This window comes from Rutilus rutilus (assembly GCF_951802725.1).
Source record: "Rutilus rutilus genome assembly, chromosome: 24".
Classification (NCBI taxonomy): Eukaryota; Metazoa; Chordata; class Actinopteri; order Cypriniformes; family Leuciscidae; genus Rutilus; species Rutilus rutilus.
Genome location: NC_140228.1, coordinates 27812723 through 27834653, shown reverse-complemented (window position 1 = coordinate 27834653; position 21931 = coordinate 27812723). Strand labels below are relative to the sequence as shown.

General features: G+C 37.3%; 1 protein-coding gene across 2 annotated transcripts in view; it reads right to left on the bottom strand.

Moving 5' to 3' along the window:
* Window positions 1-457: 457 nt before the first annotated feature.
* fars2 (phenylalanyl-tRNA synthetase 2, mitochondrial) overlaps window positions 458-21931 on the bottom strand; it is a 148976-nt gene continuing 127502 nt past the window's right edge. For both annotated transcript variants that reach the window (XM_084398778.1, XM_084398777.1), the window contains one exon: window positions 458-1746. In XM_084398778.1, the coding sequence (XP_084254904.1) occupies window positions 1608-1746 (139 nt within the window). In that variant the 3' untranslated portion in view covers window positions 458-1607. The remainder of the gene's footprint in view (window positions 1747-21931) is intronic.

Genomic DNA, 21931 nt, shown 5'->3' with positions numbered 1-21931 from the left:
ATCCAAAAGGGCGATCTGAAGATGAATAATATTCAGTAATCTAAAAACAAACATGACATCTAACAAACAAAAGAATGGATAAAAGGGAAGACTGGCAAAAAAAAAAAAAAAAAAAAAAATATTCTTGGTTATTTTATATAAAAAAAAAAAGTATATAAATTTTGTATAAAACAACATTGTACCCTACCATTCAAAAGTTTGGGGACAGTAATATTTTTTATGTTTTAGAAAGAAGTTATGCTCATCCAGGCTGCATTTATTTGATCATAAATACTGTAAAAAACTGAAATAATGGTTACAATACAATTCAAACAAACTGTTTTCTATTTGAATACGTTTTATAATGTAATTTATTCCTGTGATCAAAACTGAATTCTCAGCATCATTACTCCAGTCTTCAGTGTCACATGATCCTTCACAAATCATTCTAATATGATGATATGATGCTCAAGAAACATTTCTGATTATTATCAATGTTCAAATCAGTTGTGTTTTAATAATTTAATTTCAAAGATCACAATTTAGACAATGATGACAATTAGCCAGTATCCGCAGAAGCTCACAACTCTTTCATGCTTAAACCTGTTTATTATGTTTCCAGCCGTCACACGCCAACATGTTGCTATAGTCATTATTTCATTCAACAGTCATGAGTCTGATGAAGTAGGAGTGACTCCTTTTTTCTGTACACATAAAACCACATCTCATGGGATATTAATTGAAAATAATTCCAGTTTCATTTTCTTGCAAATTTCTGGCCATCCGCTCATTACAGGCGACCTCATATCTTTCTTAAGAAAATACTAATCTAGAAATAAGGGCTCTTGTTTCCTGCTGATCATCCGGCTGGCACGGATCCAGGTGCGTAAAAGGCCCGTCTGACATTTGTGTTAAATCCGTCGGCCTGTGGTGTGTTATACGTGCAATCCGACCCAGAGAGGTTATTATGACCCAAAAAGTCATTTCAAGGTCAAATCTTGCAAGTGTTAAAGGGTTGGTTTGCCCTCAAATTACAATTATGCCATTATTTACACAGCCTCTTGTCATTTCAAACCTGTATTCTGTTTTTTTTACCTTCCGGTTTCCACAAAGTTACAGTTTATAGTGACCATGTCTGTCAAGCTTCGAAAATGTACCATTAAACCAATGTAAAGTATCAAAAAGTAGTAATATAGAGTACAAAAATTTGAATTTTAAAAGGATGGTTCACTCCAAAAAGAAAATTCTGTCATCACTTACTCACCTTTGTTCAAAACTAGTATGACTTGCTTATTTCTGACTAACACAATTTTTTTTTTTTTTTTTTTTGGTTGCAACATTCTTCAAAGTATCGTTTTTTATGTTCTGAAAAATCAAACAGATTCTAATGACATAAGGGTGAGTAAATTATGGCTGAACTATGCCATTAATGATGATATTGTATTCAAAACAGCTGCATACAGATTTTTCAACATTTTGCTTAAAGGCCTCTTTCTTTGCTTTGAGTCTCCAACTATGCTGCTTAGAAAAAAGTTTCCTCATGTTATCCGTTACCAAAGAGAGATGCGACTACATCTGTGAATCTCATCATCATCATCATCATCATCATCATGGGTTGTTGGGAAAGTTCAGAATCTTCCCTGCACTCCGAGCTCTTTTTCGGCTGCTTGCTCGATGTGTGTGTGGATAATGCGCACTTCTTCCTGGGACAGGGTCCTCTCCATGTGACGATACTCCACGCGGTAACAGTGGCTCATTCGCTTCGTCCTGGGAGTGTAAAAAAAAGAGAAAGAGATGGTGAAAATAGAGAAAGATCATCTTAAATGTACGTTCACCCACATTTTTTTTATTATTTTTCATACAACAACAGATCATTGACCATGAATGACCAAAACCCCCTTAAAAACGTCCCATAAAAACAGTCGCTTTATTTAAATTCATCTGAAGCCATGCAATAGTTTTGTGTGATGCACAGACCTATTAAGCCTTTATTGACTGTCGTTATTATCTTCCCCTTCAGTGAGCTGTTCAACACTAAAGCAAATGAGTTATGAACATGAAAACCGGATCAGTCTGATTCATAAACCAATTATTCAAATCAGTTTTGTGAACTGTCTCAACCAATTCATTTAAAAGATCAGACTCAAAACAACTCATTAATCTGGTCGCAGCGGTTCTGGAGTTTATAGCTCAAAGAAGGGGGAGATTATCAATGAAAATGACTTCAAAATGACTTTGCCTGTGGAGAAATTTCAGTAAAATAACAAAACGTTGCTTTTTCATGTTTTCGTGTCCGTTTTTTAGAATGAAAAGTCCAGTGAGTTGCACTTAAAGAGTGGCGTTCAGTTTTTGCAGAAACGGATGAATGTGAACTTGTTCAGTGTTCAGAAAATAATGTGTCACCTACACAAAGCCTGACTGATAGTGTTAACAAAAGCAACAGTGAGATAAAAACACATTTGCTGAAGCAATCATGCCATTTTAGCTGCTTCTACAAGTGTTTGAGCTCTTTTATCGTGACTCAAGCTCTCCACCACAAATGCAGCGCTGTACAGCTGAGCGAGTTTACCATGTCGGAAAAGCTATTCATGTGGAGCTGGTTATGTGATGAAAAGGTAAAATGTATTAGTTTACAAATCATGAACTATGATTTTTTTTTTTTTTTTTTTTGGTCATTACATACACTCTAAAAAATCTTGGGTTATTTTTTCAGTGTTTGGGTAGTTTTTGTGTTAACCCAGATCCTGGATCAGAACAACCCATGGGCTGAGGTATTTATAGCAGGCTTTTTGCAAACTCTTTCCGGAGAGAGCAGTGCAGCTCCGGCAAATTGGTGCATGTCTTCGACGGTAAAATACAGGTTTGTGTACATTTTATTTTATCTATAAATTCGTTATTGTGCTGTATATTGTTTAATTTTATGCAAAGCAACATACAGGGCCGCGACGTGAGTCGCCGTTACAGTGGAAACGGGACAACAGAGACTGGACAATTACATATGAATTACCTCTAAATGTTTCATTTTTACTTCTAATATTTGTTAAACGAGCTTAAATAGGCAAAATGTAATAAAAACGATATAAAATATGCTATACCCACAATATGATCGAAAATAAAGGAATTCTCATGCAAACCAGTGGTTGTGTGGAGTTTTAAAATTTTTTTGAGGATTTAAGTAACATTAATTAATGTATGAAGTAAAATAAAGAATCTAGTATAGTAAAAATGAATTGACCCATTATGCTGGGCTAAATAAACGACCCAATTTGCTGGGTTGTTTTTAACCCAGTGTTTTTTAGAGTGTAGTATAGTGCCAGGAACCATATGAAAAAACACATAATAAACAAGTCTTTATTAATCACTTTCCACGCTGGCACTGATAATGGAGCTCTTAGCAAAGTTATACAAATGAGTCAGTCGTTTCCTTGGTATGCAAAAGTGTACAGGGTGTATGAGATGTAAATTGCGTTATGGAGGATGATCATAAATGTATTTTAATTGTATTATTAACTTGTGTTTACTTCGCTCAAAGAGGCTTGTTAGATCCATGGATTACGGTTATGGCGTTTTTTTTATTTTTTATGGCCATTTTTATGGATTTACAGCTGTCGTTGGATGGAAAAGAGCTGTGTGAAAATTCTTCAAAATATCTTTTTTTTGTGTGTGTGAAGTCATACAGGTTTGGAACGACACATCATGAGTAAATGATGACAGAATGCTCATTTTTGGCTGAACTATGCCATTAATCTTAGTTTAGTTGTTGTACTGCAGCTTTTTCTGCACAAATAAGTTATACAACAGTGTAAGGTCAAGCTAATACATAGATCAAACTCATTCAGGGAGCTGCCAGTCAACAAACCCTCTCTCTCACACACACACACACACACTTGCAGTACAAGCCTTGTCTCAGGGGAGGAGCTGGATTAACAAAGAACAAGAAACTACAAAGTTTTCACTTATACAGCACTCTCCAGGGAGAAAACCAAAGTCAAGCATGATTCCTTTTTTATTGTTCATGCTGTATGTAAGCAAGATGGCAGAAAACTGAGAAAAAAAGCCAAGGGTTTGGACTCTTTATAAAGCAACGAAGTGAAACAAAATGTCTGACAGGCAACTGCAGCGAAGCAGCTGCTGGGATTCCAGTGCAAATCAACGGGGAGTTGTGAGGCTACATCGGATTCACTTTTCCGATATTGGATTTGCAGTCAGCAGGCCTGGTGCCCATTGGGATGTAAACTCACATCATAAAGCATCAGAGAAGCACCCTAAGAGTCAAACTGCTCCAAGATGCTCAGTGTTTTAGTCTAAAGTTTTTTATTGTTGCATTTCTACGCTTCCTACAGCTGCAGTCCTCACAATCCGAGATGGAGAGGATGGTTGAAATGAAACAAACGATCAGCATGTGTCTATGAATATGCAATAACTTTCGAATGTTTGCTTTGACTCTGGAACGTACATTATTAATGTATTAGCAGCATCTAAACAGTTTTAAAGATGAACAAAGATTGAATTCATAGATTGATTTTGATTTTATCTAAGTTAATCTGTGATATTCATTAAAATATCATATGAACTGTCACCTGCCCGTATACGGGCAACCTAAATTTACTTCACTATATTACAATTAAATCCTAATTTAATCATGACAAACTATATATTGTTGGAAAGGTCTAAGACTCCTTAATAGATATTTCAGCACTGTTTTTTGTTACAATTTATGCAGGAACAGAAATAGATGAATTTATGACAAGAGCGCACCTCAAAAAATCTACATCATAACAGGCGTTTCTGGCGTTTGTCACAAAAAGTCAACGCACACACTTTTAATAATTGAAACTTTGGTTTTCATGCTAAAAGTTCATAATAAAACATTTAATCTAGTATTTGTCACTAAAAAAAATAAAAAAAATAATAATATTATCCTCTAAAAAGTATAATATACATATTATCCTCTAAAATATAATATTATCTTTTTTATTTCCTTTTTTATTACATCACATATTTTAGTAGTTATCATAAATTAGGTATCATTTGAAAGCTTATGATCTCAGAATTCATCCTGTGAAAACTGTTTTGAAATTGGACATTGTGTTACCATAGAAACGGTACTCTAAATTATTTTATCAGGCTCCTCCCCTTTTTGGCGTCGTCATGTTTCATAATTTATGATCAAAATATTTTCTAATCTTGACAAAACACATATTGTCAGAAAGGTCTGAGTCTCAAGGTTCCATATTTTGTGACATAAGTGATATTTGGACAGAAATTTATAATTTTTTTTATGGTAGAATGCATACAGTTAAATTCAATGGAATTTAATGGCACCCGGTGGCTATTTTTGGTAATACGTCTAAACAAAATCTCATGGGAACTTCAATTTTTGTGATATCAACTTCAAATTTGGAACACAACTTGGTTAGATATATGGCTTTAATTTTATAGTATTTTTTTTGTAAAACATATTTTGTAAAATATATATTTTATATATAAAAAAAATATTAAAATATATTCAGTAATAATCTGCTATTTTTCCCTTTAAAACAAGACCAAACTTGGGTCTATACTCCAAAGCATTCTTGAATTACAACCATTTAAGCTTGAATAGTGCATTTTAATGTCCATTCTCAAAAAGGGGGGTGACAGGTAAAGGGTTAATGCATTTACCTCATTAGAAATTATAAAGGATGGTAACACTTTATTTCAATGGTCCACTTTAGACATTCTACTTACAAAAAGTAACTTTATATGTCAACTAACTCTTATTAGAGTATTAGTAGACTGTAGTAGACTTGGTTCGGGTGAGTAGAATAAGTTGACATGTAGTAACAGAGTTACTTATAGTCAGTAGAATATCTTAAGTTGACCATCATTTCTGTGTGATTTCTGGTGCCATATTCAATGAGTTATGAAGAAATGTATCACTTTACCTAGCGCACACACACACACACACACACACACACACACACACACACACACACACACACACACACACACACACACACACACACACACACACACACACACACACACACACACACACACACACACACACACACACACACACACACACACACACACACACACACACACACACACACAGAACAGCTTCTGCCTGTCATCGCAATTGTCTGTTTCAATAGAAAAAAACTTGTATCTTTATCTTCACACTCTTAAAAATAAAGGTTCTGTATTGGCATTGATGGTTCCATGAAGAACCTTTAACATCCATGGAATCTTTCCATTCCACAAAAGGTTCTTTATAGTGGAGAAAAGGCGTCTTTAGATTATTAAAATGTTCTTCACGAAGTCTTTGGGGAGCCTGACATGGCTCTTTTATGGCACTGCTGCGAAAACCCCCTTTTGTATCCTTTATTTTTAATAGTGTAAAGGTTAAAGCGTAAATGCAGTGTTTCTCACTGCATCTCTGTATCAATACAGCCTCTCTCAATCCTCACTGTGAAGAAGCTAAAAATAACCTCCAGATGAGTGTGATCCCTGGGGAAACTAATCCGTAACTGATTGACAGATAAGGAATGATCATACCTGGTGATGTGTGAGGAGAGATAATTAATCAAACCACAGTTAGTGGGAACAAAGGCAGAGCAAATTAACGTAAACCCCAGAAAGACCGGAAAAAAACCTGCGGATATAAATAGACCATTGTAAAAAAAAGACAGCTATGAATATATCTGTGAAATGTGACGGTTTTCTACCCACACATGCTGTGGAAGCGCTTCTGTGAACTTGTAGAACCGTCGGCTGGCGCGCAGACGCCGTCTAACAGCCAGAGATCTACTGTGAGAGATCCACGAATGCAGAGCCTGACACTTTTTAGGCTATCACCGGCTGCCACTGGGACATACACGCTTTCACGCATCCCAAACAGCCAAAGCAGATAATTGGATAAAGTGATTTTCATCCAGCACTAAAGTTTCTTACTTTTTTAAGAAAATCATTCCCTTTTTATCTCTCACATCAGCATTATATAAGGAATAAAATGCTAATCTGGGAAGCAACTCCAAGCTAGGAGTTTAACTGGAGTCAAGATGTTCTTTAAAAATAAAATAAAAATTGTTAACTAAAACTTTTAATAATCATATACTGTATGTAAGGGGTAATGTACATCCAGCCGGTTGTTATCGCAGAATAAACCCCATCAGGGTGGACGGTCTTGCATCAGCCTGAAGGGGTTTATTCTGCGATAACAACCGGCATTATCCCGCTTATTACACGGCTACATAAGTAAATAATTAGAGACGAAATATTGAACAGAGTCGAAATATTTTATTAGTTCTTTAAAGGGATACTCCACTTTTTTCGGAAATATGCTCATTTTACATCTCCCCCAGAGTTAAACAGTTGAGTTTTACCGTTTTAGAATCCATTCAGCCGAACTCCGGGTCTGGCGGTACCACTTTTAGCATAGCTTAGCACAGATCATTGATTCTGATGAGTCCAGTAGCATTTCTTTCAAAATGACCAAAGAGTTTCAATATTTTTCCTATTTAAAACTTGACTCTTCTGTAGTTAAACCGAGTACTAAGATCGACGGAAAATGAAAAGTTGCGATTTTCTAAGCCTATATGGCTAGGAACTATACTCTCATTCCAGCGTAATAATCAAGGAACTGTGCGGCTGTACCATGAGTGCAGCAGGCGTAATGATATGACGCAGCGCCTGAAAATAGGTCTAATAGGTTAGACAAACTTAGTCCCGGTCACGTTGGAAGAAGTTACCGAGCTGGGGACTATTTTCAGGCGCTGCGTCATATCATTACGCCTGCTGCACCCATGGTACAGCCACATAGTTCCTTGATTATTACGCCGGAATGAGAGTAGTTCCTAGCCATATAGGCTTAGAAAATCGCAACTTTTCATTTTCCGTCGATCTTAGTACACGGTTTAACTACAGAAGAGTCAAGTTTTAAATAGGAAAAATATTGAAACTCTTTGGTCATTTTGAAAGAAATGCTACTGGACTCATCAGAATCAATGATCTGTGCTAAGCTATGCTAAAAGTGGTACCGTCAGACCCGGAGTTCGGCTGAATGGATTCTAAAACGGTAAAACTCAACTGTTTAACTCTGGGGGAGTTGTAAAATGAGCTTATTTCCGAAAAAAGTGGAGTATCCCTTTAAACACAAAGCTTCCGCGGAGAGAGCCGTTAGCGCAGCAAGTTCAAACTAGACGGACATATAAGGGATATGGTATACAGTCATACCACTTACTACACAGCATTTGATCACATAAATAATTATGGGAGAAGAGATATTGATTTGAGATGAAACTGTTTTAAAATTTTACCTGTTTGTTATCTTAGAAACCATTACAGTGTACAAAACAATAGTCGCAAAATGGCAGCAGCTGTGTTTGTGTGAAACAAGAGAGAGCGAGTCCACAATTACGGATGGCATAATTAAATACCTGTACACAAAGTATTGATTTGACTGAGTTTTAATATTTTATTAGCTCACCAAACGCAAAACTTCCACAAAGAAAAAACTTTCAAGTTTCAAGACTTCAGTAACCCGGATGGGCCTGCGTTATCTGTTTTTAGCGATTGTTATCCGGGAATAACATACCGCTGGATGGTGCGATTGACCAATCAGAATCATATATATATATATATATATATATATATATATATATAGTAGTGGTCAAAAAGTGATGTCTGGCCTAGGAAAATTGCTATCTTCGCTGTTTATTCATTTCAGATATTATTAAAATATAAGATTGTTTAAGCATATTACATATTTGTGCTTGGAGTCAATTGTTTTATTTGTGATAATAACGCAATAAGTAGTTGACAATTTTTTTTGCCAAATCATTTTGTTAGATAAATACTTTAAAACAAGTTCTTTTTTCTTTTTTTCTTACCTCATGTTTTAAAAAATTTCAAATATTTTCCTCTTATTTTTATGGTTTAACTGAACTTGTAGTGTGGTTAAAAAAAATATTCCCTCCAAAATGTATGTATACATACAAACATTTACAGACTTTCAGATATTTGCAATGAACAAATCAAACAAAAGTAATTGAAGTAATTGAATTCAAGTGGTTTCCCCAAACACAACTGAAAACTTTTAATGACTTCTGCAGTCTCAAAATGATCCAACCCCCTGAAGAGAATCCCACACAAAAGCACAAATCTGCAAAACAGGTGTTGTCTAAAGCACACGTGATGCAACCAATCAAGGGCTTCACTAGTGGCACCAGGTGTGCTTGAGCTAGAACACGTGAAATATCTGAACTGGCTAGGTTTGTTGAGTGTCACGTTTGACTGCACGTTAGTTAAGAGTTAAGAGAAGATATCATCGTCCTTCACAAACAAGGAACAGGATACAAAAAGAAAGATAAGCGGAGATACTAAATGTTCCTAGAGACACTGTTAGAAGCATAGTTCGCAAGTTCAAAGTTAAAGGAACGGTGGTTCCACTACCTGGACGGGGCAGAAAAAGGCAGCTATCAACGCCTGCAACCAGATCTCTGAGAAGGCAGGTTCAGAAAAACCCTTGAGTGACAGCAAAAGACCTGCTGCAAGACTTGGTGGTGACAGAAAGCCACAGACATTTTGGGATTCTGTTCTGTGGAGCGATAAAATAAAACAAATGGAACTTTTGGCCCTATGGATCAGCGGTATGTCTGGAGGAAGAGGAATGAAGCATATACTGAAAAGAACACTGTCTACAGTAAAGCATGATGGTGGCTCGGTGATGCTCTGCGGCTGCTTTGTATCCTCTGGAACTGGAAACCTGCAGCGTGTGGAAGGCATGATGGATCATTAAAGTATCAGGAATTCCTAGGAGAAAACGTCATGCCGTCAGTGAGGAGGCTGAAGCTTGGACCCTCCAACAGGACAATGATCCCAAGCATACCTCAAATTCCACCAAGTTCAAAGTTAAAGGAACGGCGGTTACACTACCTTGACGGGGCAAAAAAAGGAAGCCATCGAAGCTATCAATGGTTGCAACCAGATTTCCGAGAAGGCAGGTTCAGAAAAACCCTAGAGTGACAGCAAAAGACCTGCAGCAAGACTTGGTGGCAACAGAAATTTTGGGATTCTGTTCTGTGGAGCAATGAAACAAAACAAATGGAACTTGTTGGCCCTATGGATCAGCGGGCAATTCCACCAACCTTAAATTCCACCAAGGCTTGGTTGCAGAAGATGCCTTGAAGACTCTACAGTGGTATCACAGTCACCTGTCTTGAACCCCACAGAAAATCTCTGGTCAGATTTAAAGAATGCAGTTGCAGCACGCAAACCCAATAATATTACCGAACTGGAGGCCATTGCTCATGAGGAATGGGCTAAGATTCCTCAGAAACGCTGCCAGAAGCTGGTGGTTATACATGTCGTTTGCAGCAGGTCATAACAGCAAAACGGTGTTCTACTAAATACTAAAGATTGCCGTGAAGGGGCTGAATTATTTTGAGACTGTAGAAGTCAATAAAAGTTGCATTTTCAGTTGAATTTGTGGAAACAACTTGAAACATTGTGTTTCAGTTACTTTGTTTGATTGGTTCATTGCAAACAGCTGAAAGTCTGTACATTTTGCCAATGTACCTGATTTGCAATGGGGGTTGAATCATTTCAATTAAACTGTATGAATAAATATTATAATAGTATTTAAATAATACTAAACCAACACTGATATTGGCATGTTGTCACATTATGAGTTACGTTGGAATGGAACCGGCCTTATTAAGCCTATTATAAACTTTTCAGCAAAATCAGTGCTAACTTGTTTTATGCAACAGCATGGAGGACAGTATTTGTAAAGACCTCTGACTTTGACCTTCACTTTTTTATTGAGATACAGCTTTTCTGACATCTGGCCCCATATGATTTATGACCAGAGCAGAATTTATCTGGCAACTACAACTAGAAAACAGCATCATTTATGTAACTGAAAACAGTGTGACTTTAACTAAATAATTCTACCAAAGAAGATGCAGCGCAATGTATCATCTTCAGGGCTTCAGAGTCATTTGTGAGCCATTTCATTTGCATGAACCAACCGAATGACACAATTATGTAAAATGAATCACCCTTCTTAATGTTTCATATGAGAGAGAGGATATTTTAGGACAATTTTGTTATATTCTCTCAGCTAAAGCCGGAGGGGCAATACAATCCGATATGTCACAATGTGTGTCATGCAACGTCGCTACTTGTCAGAAAATATAGCTTGTTACTGGACAAGATACATTATTATGAAAAGTGAAGTATTTTTGGCTAGTTACACGGAAGGACATGACAGTGTGTAGCTAACAAGACCCAAAAGAAAAGCAACCATGTTGAACATCGGACATCACATCACCCCCCCCCCCCCCCCATTATTTTCAACTTCAATAATTCAAAAATATGTAATGAATCAATTAAGATGATAGATTGTGAGCTATAGCATGTTATTTCCATCGAGGTTTATGCTTTATGCATGGCTTCCTCTGTCTCTTCGGCTCTGTCTGCCTTGGTAAAAAGAACAGCTGACATTTCCAGTGAACACACAGGTGTTCAATAATTCAGTGGCCACAGAAGGCGAACAGTGATCCAAACACACACAACAATTCCATTTTATTGGAGCTGACTCTGTTTTATTGCCTGGCAAAATTTGGTGTGGGAGTCGGCAGGTGCAGTTATTCATACAGGCTTTGCCCGCGAATGGAAAGGTGTGTGTGTGACAAACTGCAACGAGGCACTTAAGAGAGAAAAAAACAACAACAGCACAGATATGAAATCTATTCTGAGTGACAGAAGAAGAACTGAACCTGAGACAGCGGGAGTGCGTCTCGGAGCAGACGTTTGTTAGCTGTTTATGATCAAATTGCAGAAACCCGAATTCATTTGACATTGACTGAGGATTAGTTTTATCAAACGAAACTCCGCGCAAGAGAAAGACTGAAACCTCATCTCTTCTTTCTTTCGTCAAAACTGCAAGTGCAATATATTTTCGTGATTAATTTGCCAGAGTTTGAGCTAATGGTACCCAAAAAATAAGATTCTTTAAACTTATTTTTATAGTCAGACGAACATCTATTTTTTGTTCAACATTAGCACGTGTACATGTTTTATATAGCTGTTTTACACTAAAAGACTGTCAGCTGCTTTTCCCAACCTTTAATTAGGAATGTTAATAAAACCCAGTGCAAAACTCCAATGAAGCCAGAGAGATTCATTAAACAGCCTTGATAATGTGATGAATTAAACACTGGCTTGCTCTTTTTCAGACCACAGTTTTAACGTGCAGATATACATAACTTCTAATAGTATAGAACTGAACAGATTTAGCCTTCGCTATCCTTTCACAGCTGTAATTGAAAACTGTCCTTCCACCCTTTCTATCCAATATGAAGGTGACATCCTACAAGCTTTTTTTGCTATGTGGGGCTGAACTAGACAATTTTCCAAAACCATTTGACATCCTTGCGTTAAAAAAAGAAAAGAGAGTCTTATGGGTTTGGAAAGGCATGAAGGTGAGTAAATAATGACAGAATTTCTCATTTTTGGGGGAACAATCCCTTTAAGTATTCTGGGTAATGCTAATTTGATCATGCTTTTTGCTATACTATAGGCTTAATTTATCACGTTTTATCATATTTAAATCCATTTGACCAAATTTCACAGATTTCCACTCACGTCAGCACAAAAGGTGGACAGATTGTGCAGATTCTGCGGATGCTTAAAGTCAGCATTAAACAGAAGCTGCGATCGTCTTTTCTTTCCTATTGTGACGGATATCTGAGTGAAACGACTCCTGGAACAAGGGCGGGGCTTGATTTCGTCTGTGGGGAATTGATTGGATGGTTGTGGTTTGCTATTGGCTGATCTCATGTGAGTGACAGGTTGCCCCGCCCCCGTCATCAGAGAAGAGAAGAGATGCTGCGAGAGCGGGGGAAGATATTTTGATTAAAAGATTACGAGTGCACATGAATTTAACAAATAATGATGTGCATGCATAATAATTGAGAATGTATACTGCAATATTCCATAAAAAAACAAGAAGTGTCCATTTTTATATCATGGCAACTTTAAGTATGACCGTCCACCACAACTTTAAGTTACAAAACAGATAAAGCCAGATAAAGTGTAAAGAAAAACTATGTTTGCTAAGACCACAGTTTTCAGGTATAATTACTTTTATTAGGTACTGCATTTGCATGTATATTTAGATATTATCAAAGTCTAATTTCTGTCACAGTTTTGATTTTTATGTTTTGTTTAAAATGTTAAATCTTCTAGCTCAACTAAGTGGTAAACAGTCACCAACTGATCCTTATACGTGTGTGTGTGTGTGTGTGTCAGTTACAGTTTCTTGATGGTTTAGTTTAACTCTTTCATTGCCGTGTGCTTTTGCCTGCATTAAAGGATCAAAAAGAGATTGTTACTTCATGTTTAAAAACATGTTTTCAGCATACCAGTTGTGCTGACAGTGGATGTGAATACAAAAGGCACAAAGAAATATATGCTTAAGTAAAAAAGCACGCTTCACGTCCTCAGAGCACAGTGGAAAGCTAAAGGCCATGGTGACAGTGAGCAGTGTTTTTCCATGTCTACTAGGCTAGCAGGTTCTGTCACTGTGAGGAGCTGTAATATCAGGGCCTCATTTTTACCGCGGTTACAGCATGGCCTTTGCCTCTCCATCCAGTAATTGGGAGCAGTTTTCCAAGACAGTGCCTGACTACATGGTGCAATTTAAGAGACACAGGACAGGCACAGCATGACTTTTCTGTTCTGAGCTTTAAAACCACGACAGCTTTTGTTAGACATCTAAAGACAGAGGTAAAAGTATGCTTTTCCTTTATTCATTTTCATATTTTTATTTTGCAGCCAAGTCTGCTGCTAATTCATTTTAATGGATTTGGGTTTAAGGGCCTCCGTGGTCCCGTTTGAAAAATAATGATTCAGTCCCAGTACCAAATTTGCATAAATTTACATCTTATATTTGGTTTTAGGAGTTTTTTTTAATCCAAAATGTTTGTTTTTTTTCTACTACCATTCTCATAAGTCTATGTCAGTTGTAAACTGGGACCGGACATATGATTAATTTAACTGAGAAAATAGTCCGCGTAAGAACTAAAGCTCATCTCAAGGCCTGTTTATTTCTCTCCAACAGGGTAGTATCATCACACCCTCTAAGAAGAAAAGGTACTATAGAAGCTTAAAGGGAATCGTTCACCCAAAAATGAAAATTAGCCCATGATTTACTCACCCTCTAGGTGTATATGACATTCTTCTTTCAGACGAATACAATCAATGTTATATTGAAAACTGTCCTGGCTCTTCCAAGGTTTATAATGTATGTTTCTGTCCATAAAAGTGCATCTATCCATCATAAACGCACTCCACACGGCGTTGGGGGTTAATAAAGGCCTTCTAAAGCGAAGCGATGCGTTTGTGTAAGAGAAATATCCATATTTACAACTTTATGAAGTAAAATAACTAGCTTCCAGCCAAACAAACATATGGATTCCACCAGAATGTCATACACACCTAGGATGACTTCAGGATGAGTAAATCATGGGCTAATTTTTACGTGAGAAACTATAGAACCTTTTAGGGGAAACTAAACTTTCAACTAGTGGAAGAATTATTATTTATTTTTTTACTTCAATCATTTAAATTAAATGAATCAAACATGATGTTAGAGACATGTATAATGATAAACATTTCTCTATACAAAAAAAAATGCTGTTATTTTGATCTTTCTATCAATCAAAGAATCTGGAAATTAAATGTATCATGGTTTCCACAAATATATGAAGCAGCACAACTATATATATATATATATATATATATAGATAGAAAGATTTTACTGACCACAAACATTTGAACAGTAGTGTACAGTAAATATTAGCTGAACTGAAAAATGACAATGTGTCATGGATACAAACACTTGCTGTATGTAAAGTGTAAGTTGGGAATTTCAGTTCAAGTAACATATATGAGCAACTAGACATACAGGAGTACAGTTTCCTTCATGGAAGAGCGTCTACAGAAAATCCCATGACAATCAGCTGGTTTTCAGTAAGGCTGAAATGATGAAACATGACACTCCCTACTGGTTAAAGCTCTCAGAGAGGAGGACAGGAGCAGACAGAACATCCAGTTAATGGGCTGCTAATGATTTTAACCAAGGAGAGCTGTGAACATGCTAGCAGCGCCAGCACTCAAGCAGAGTGACTTCCCGTGGAACATAAGAGATAATGTTTTAACAAATGTGCAAGTTTTCTCCATTATATATGAATCTGCACACAACAAAAAACTCAAAAAAAATAATAATTGGCCAATGATGGGGAAAAACAGGAAAACAAGAAAAGTGCATTTCATTTTTCTCTCTAAAACAGCCTGTTTAGCAGGATTATAATGCGTATGCTCGTTCCTGAAGTGTATTCTGAGGCAGCTTTATGCTTTGTAGAGAATACACTGTGCTTTTGGTTCAGTAATGGTGACGAATTGACATAAATGACAATTATACATAATTAGTAAATGGTTCATCATTTAATCATCTTTTCTAGCATCACTAATTCATAAAAAATAAAAAAAAACATAAAAAAGGTTATATGATGTATTTTTTTAAAGTATCCCACATAGTCTCTCAATCAATATGAGGCCATAAACGGAGTACATGCAGTATATATGTAGTAATAATTTTTAATACAATAATTGTATTTAATTTAATGGTAACACTTCATCTTTTATGTCCCATTAGATAATGTTAGATAATGCATTAACTAATGTTAACAAAGATTCATAAATACTATAACAAATATACATACGTTATAGTGTTTATGAATCTTTGTTAATGTTAAAAAAATAAAGTTAGCACAGATTCATTAACTAACATATACAACTTTTGACTTTTAATAATGCATTAGTAAATGTTGAAATTAACGTCAACTAAGATTAAAAAATGCTTTAGTAAAATTATTTTTCACTGTTATTTCATGATAACTAATGTAATTAACTAGTGTTAACAAATGGAACCTTATTGTAAAGAGTTACCAATTTAATAAAAAAATAAAGTACTTCACAAAATGCTGTTATGAAATACATTTTTTTAAATAATTTAAAAAAATAAAAAAAATAAAAATATATTAGATGGAGAACAACATAACAAAAGTGTTCCATGTCTTCTACCCATTTACAGATGATCGTTGTATAACGCATAAGAAAATTACAGTACATAACAAGCATAATATATTCATGACAAAAAAAAAGAAAAAAACTATTGTGAAATGCTCAGATTTATTCCCAGTGGATTAACGTCACTACTGACATCCCACCTTCAGTCACTCCTCGATAAATGCAATGCCACAACTAGGATTGCCCACTAAGAGGATTTAGCTTTTGACTTTCATGGCCTCTGATGAAAAGACAGACTATGAAAGAAACAAGAAGACATTCTTTTCATCAAAGGCATGACAGCATTTCTCTCCACCAGCACGGAAGGACTGAAGAACTGAAGAAATCAATTTGCATTCCATTAATAGTCCCAGACTTCGGCATCCAGACCCGCAGCAGAAAAACCTCTTGTCTGTATTAATCCAACAACTAATTTATTTTCTAATCATACCTGACAAAGAGGAGGGTTACGGAGAGCACCTTGTGTTCTACGCGTCGCGAAACCAGACGTGTGGCCGGATAAGGGCTATTTCAAGGATACTCGAGAGGTCATGTTTGGTTGAATGTTACATAAACACAGATAGGGCAGCACTTCACTTCTCAGAGGAGAACAATAGTCCTCATAAAAGTCTTGAACTAGACCTTCCCTGTTACATAAGCTGAGCTTTGAGGAAGAATTTAAGTGACAACTATTCAACTATTTTTTATGCGCAATTGCATTCTTATTTTGGTACACATTTTCATGAACCATCCAGAAAAAGACTTAGAATATGTAGTTTTAGTGAAACATTTTTCTACATTTTCTTATAGAATTTCTAGTAGCAATAGTAGTATTTATATTGAGAATTCTAACACCGGTAGTATTCCTGCATTTCCCACTGACACATCTTACCCCGAAGCATCTGGCACACTTTACCCCACTGCTACTATATTGAAAAAAATCTTCTTAAGATAATTCACAGCTAATCTGTAGTCAAATCATTTCCATAGTATCAAACATTGGCAGTTCAAGTTTGGTTATCACCTTTCATGCAGTGTGTAATACAGCTGTTTGCGAATGTAAAATATCTGCAAAGTTTCAAAGATCAAAGTGCCTCTTAATTGTCTCGATTCTGAACTGCCTGGAACGAGTCATCAGTAATTACAGTCTTACTTCCTCCTCAAATCTGTGTAGGTCTTCATTATGAACGTCTACTCTGACCCTCAAACACTGCAGTTGTAGCTGAGAGTAGAAGAGTTTGGTTCGTGTTGTCGACATGGGATGAGGACTCGCGCTGGAATCGATACGATAAAACCAACGCCATCGTTACTGTTCGTATCACTGTGTATAAGTGCTGAAGAAGATCCGGAGCTGAAATTAACACGCACTGTAAGTGGTCGGCCAATCAAAACAGACTGGGTCATCTTAACAATTAGAGTAGAGTAGACCAATCACAACAGACTGAGCCATCTGACCAATCAGAGTAGAGTCGGCTCTCGGAAAGGAGGGGTTTAGAGAGACTGAATCCTTTATCGAACTGTTTCAGTTCAAGTGCTTTTAGACCTTGAATGCATGTAAACCTATTGTAGGAGACTCCAAAACAAAATTAGCAACCTTTAAAATAGCATAATTGGGGCATGTGCATGTTTTATCATACATAAACACCTATCACTGTTGCTTTTGTGCATCTATAAACCACTGGAAATTGTGTATAATGGGCCATTTCTATATGTATGATAAAAATGGCCAGTTTGCTAGATTTTTACGGTGGCACATCTTACCCCACTCTCATCTACTTATGAATTACTCAGAACTGCTGATGTTCATCTCAACCAGTCTGGCACAAAAAAAACCCCACACAAACCTAATCCTCTGCTCCCATTCTGCACTCTGCTCCGATACGTGTTCCCCATCCACATCAGGGGGGACAAATAAAAAAGAGACCGCATTCATGAGACAATAATGAACCTAATTAAAAGGAAAGTGCCTCGGATGATGGGAAGAAAAAACTTTGGGGAGATCAAATTAAAATTCCAGCTCAGAGGGAAGTCTACAGGCGTAGAAGGAGTCACTGAATTATTAAGATCTCTGTCATAAAAGTGGGGAAGCACCTCTATCAACAGAGGAGCCTGACAGTACGGCTTCTTCAATGCACCTGCCGGCTCGCCTAAAATAGGAATAAAATGTGTGCTGCTTTTGAAAAGGGGTGAATCTGAGCCACAAAATGCAGCTGATGTTCAATACTGTCACAGGCTGACTGTAATGGAAAACAATGCTAATTGGTGAGGGAACATAACATGCTTTTAATGTTTAGACACATCTGAGACTTCGTACACAAAGCATTAGGATTCAAATGCTGATGCATGCTGACTTGTTTGGCTGTTAACATGCACTTCATTTATGAACCTGAATGTTCAGTTTACACATGAGAGCCGCCAATGAACTTTACTTGACTTTCAGTTAAGACACAGAATTGTATTTTTCCTAAGTTACATTGTTGAAATAATCAGGCATACATTCTGATTACATATAAGCCTACATATATATTTGCTAAAATCTTCTGTACTGCAAACCTGACCTACCCTGGAAATCCAGAGTTCTCGCCAGAGCAAAAGTTGAATTTGCTCAGCGAGTTTACTCTGGCGTTGAGTAATGATGCTCATTAAATATGCACCAATCACATCGGGTTATCTGATATAGGCGGGCCAGAGGCAAGATGACGACAGCGCTGCGACGTCGAAGTCATTAGTAAACATTGCAAGATGTCTATGGATGAACACCAGTTGTTTGAAACGGCTTTGGCCGCTACAATGAACGAGTTAGACTTGGCTTTTTATCTAAAACAGGAACAGAAGACGGCGCTCAAATCGCTCCTTTGCAAGAAGGGTGTTTTTGCCGTTTTGCCGACCGGATACGGCAAGAGTCTAATCTACCAGTTAGCTCCGCTGGTAGCTAAGCGTATGAGGCTTGTTGTGATTGGTCGTAGTGTTATTCAATTGTGTGCAGTGAGATTTTCAAATGCATGCTTGGTGCCGCCCCTCGACCTGGCCGATTTTCATTAGTCGATGCCAGACCATTAATCTTTCAGATTTAGGTCTGGATTTCCAGGCTAAACCTGGCCTGTAAAGGATGTAAAAACAACAAAAAGTTGTGTCAGTTGCTTTATATGTTGGCTAGACAGACCCTTCATTCATAATCAAAGTAAACTGCAAAGTGGACAAGACATCACAGTCAAAAGGAAATGTAAACCGAAGAAACCACACAGCATTATTTAAAAAATGTTTCTACAACGCCTTTTGCCGAAAAAGTAATTGCCCAAGTGATTTGTCGCTGTGCAGCAGCCTCCACTGGTCCAGGTAGTAAGCAAAATGACAGACTTACTGGTAAAAACTGTGCTGTATCATAAATAATTATGACAAGAAGAACAAAGCAATAGAAGAACAAAGGATTTATTTACCAGCTGAAGGAAATGCAAGGACGGAATGGACTTCACTGCGGGCCTGAGGGAAGCATTAACATGGATATATGCACGCAGATCCAGCACAGCTGTATGAGACCAACGGGAAACATGGAAACTTGGTCACGTTAGCACAAGCCCATTTGCTCCCAGATGGGTACGAGTGGAGAGCCAGCAGTATTTGCGCTAAGCATGGCAACAGTGGCATGACAACGTTCCACACAGCTGCACACCGAAAGGCTATCAATTCTTTGCCGATATAAAGCAGATCCATTGAGTATATGAAAGTCGCCCACTCACCATCTGCTTAGGGCCCTATTTTAACGATCTAAGCGCATGGTCTAAAGCGTGCCCAGGCCATGGTCTAAAAGGGATGTCCCTATTCTCTTAATGAGTAATGGGTGTGTTTTGGGATTTACGTGCAACAAACCAAACAGAGTCTCATCTCCCATTCCCTTTAAATGCCAGTTGCGCTCACGCCATGGCAGATTCGCTATTTACATGGCGGAATTTGCATGCGGAAAAACTGAACGCTTCTCCAGAGAGGAAACGGATCTACTCATGCGCGAGGTTAAAGCGTGCAAGAAGACCATCTCTGGCAGTGGTTCTCAACTCCAGTCCTCGGGACCCACTGCTCTGCACATTTTGTATGTCTCTCTTATCTGACACACTCAGTTCAGTTCATGGAGTCTCTCCTAATGAGCTGATGATCTGATTCAGGTGTGTTAAATAAGGGAGACATACAAAATGTGAAGAGCAGTGGGTCCCGAGGACTGGAGCTGAGAACCACTGATCTATGGGACAAAGTGTACTCACGTTGTGCACCCGCCTATAGGCGCATATTACTAACGCGCTCTTTAAATAAAAAAAATATATTGCGCCTATTTATTTATTGCAGTCTATTTAAGTTGCCTCAAAATAGCAACGTGCCAACAATGCGCATGAACACACCTCGTTTTCAGACCAGCACGGCCATGGGCGCACAAATCGGCGCAAATGCATTTGCTATATAAACAACGTGGCGCAGGACGTGAGAATGATAACTGCGTCAAGCTGAAACTAGCAAACAAACAGCTGCATTGCGCGGGGTGTATGATAGAGCCCTTAATGTTAGAATGTTTCATGCTCTTGAGAAATAAAACTGAATTCCTCGTCATATGTAACCTTCGAATTTAACTTTTTTGGTTCATGAACTACCCATACCCTTCACTTATGATCTTTCAAACCCAAATGACTGTAAAATTGTGTGCAATCTAAGCGCTATGCCCTCCAGTCCAGTAGGTGGCGAAAATGGGCCTTTCACATTGGTTTGCAAACGAAACATTTACGCCATCTACTGTACTGGAGTGTGAAGCACTGAATACTATATATACCAAGACGGTTCACTCATATTAATATGAATAAGAGAAAGCGCAACATGCAGTCTGGCTGAATAAGTGCCGCCTTGTACATACAAGAGCCAATCGCCAATTGGTAAAGTCATCACTGCAGTTCCTTTTAGAAACTCAGATTGCCATTAAAACAGTCAATGTCTTGAGATGCACGCTTAGGACTCCAACCTGAAATATACATTTTTTAAACACTATTTGTTCATGAGAAATTTCCCCATTCAAATAAGATAGTTGGTCAAGTAGGAGTTGGTCTTCCATGCCCGGATAAATACGGCCGCCACAAATTTACTGTTCAAATTGTTTAATGTTATTGTTTTTTCACCAGCTGATTGAAGCACTAAGAAAATGATCAACAAGCCAATCTTACACACTTGGATACTTTATAATATTATGGCCTGGTTTCACAGACAGGGCTTAGATTAAGACAGGGTTAGGCCTTAGCTCAATTAGGGCATTTAAATAGCTTTGATATACATGCCTTAGAATAAAACATTACTGGTGTGCATCTTGAGACAAAACAATGGCACTGACATATTTTAAGATTGCATCAGTGCAAGCTGCTTTCAGTTCAGACAGCTCAAATATGCATTTTAGTCTGGCACTAGCTTAAGCCTCGTCTGTGAAACCAGGGGTATAAGTGTTTAAGTAATAGTTAACCCGAAAATGAAAATTCTGTCATCATTTACGCAAAAGAAGATATTTTAAAGAATGTTAGTAACCAGACAGTTGACGGCAGCCATTGATTTTTTTTTTTTCCTACTTTGGAAGTCAATAGGTGGCTTTAACTGTCTGGTTACCAACAATCTTTAAAATATCTTATTTTGTGTTCAACAGAAGAAAGAAACTCACACAGGTTTGGAACAACTTGAGGGTGAGTAGGTATACTGACAACATTTTAGGGTGAACTATCAACTACCCTTCAAAGTGAGTCACAATGTACTAGTTTGGAATGACAACATAATGTTAATTTTTGTGTGAACTATTGCTTTTAAAAAGGCGTTG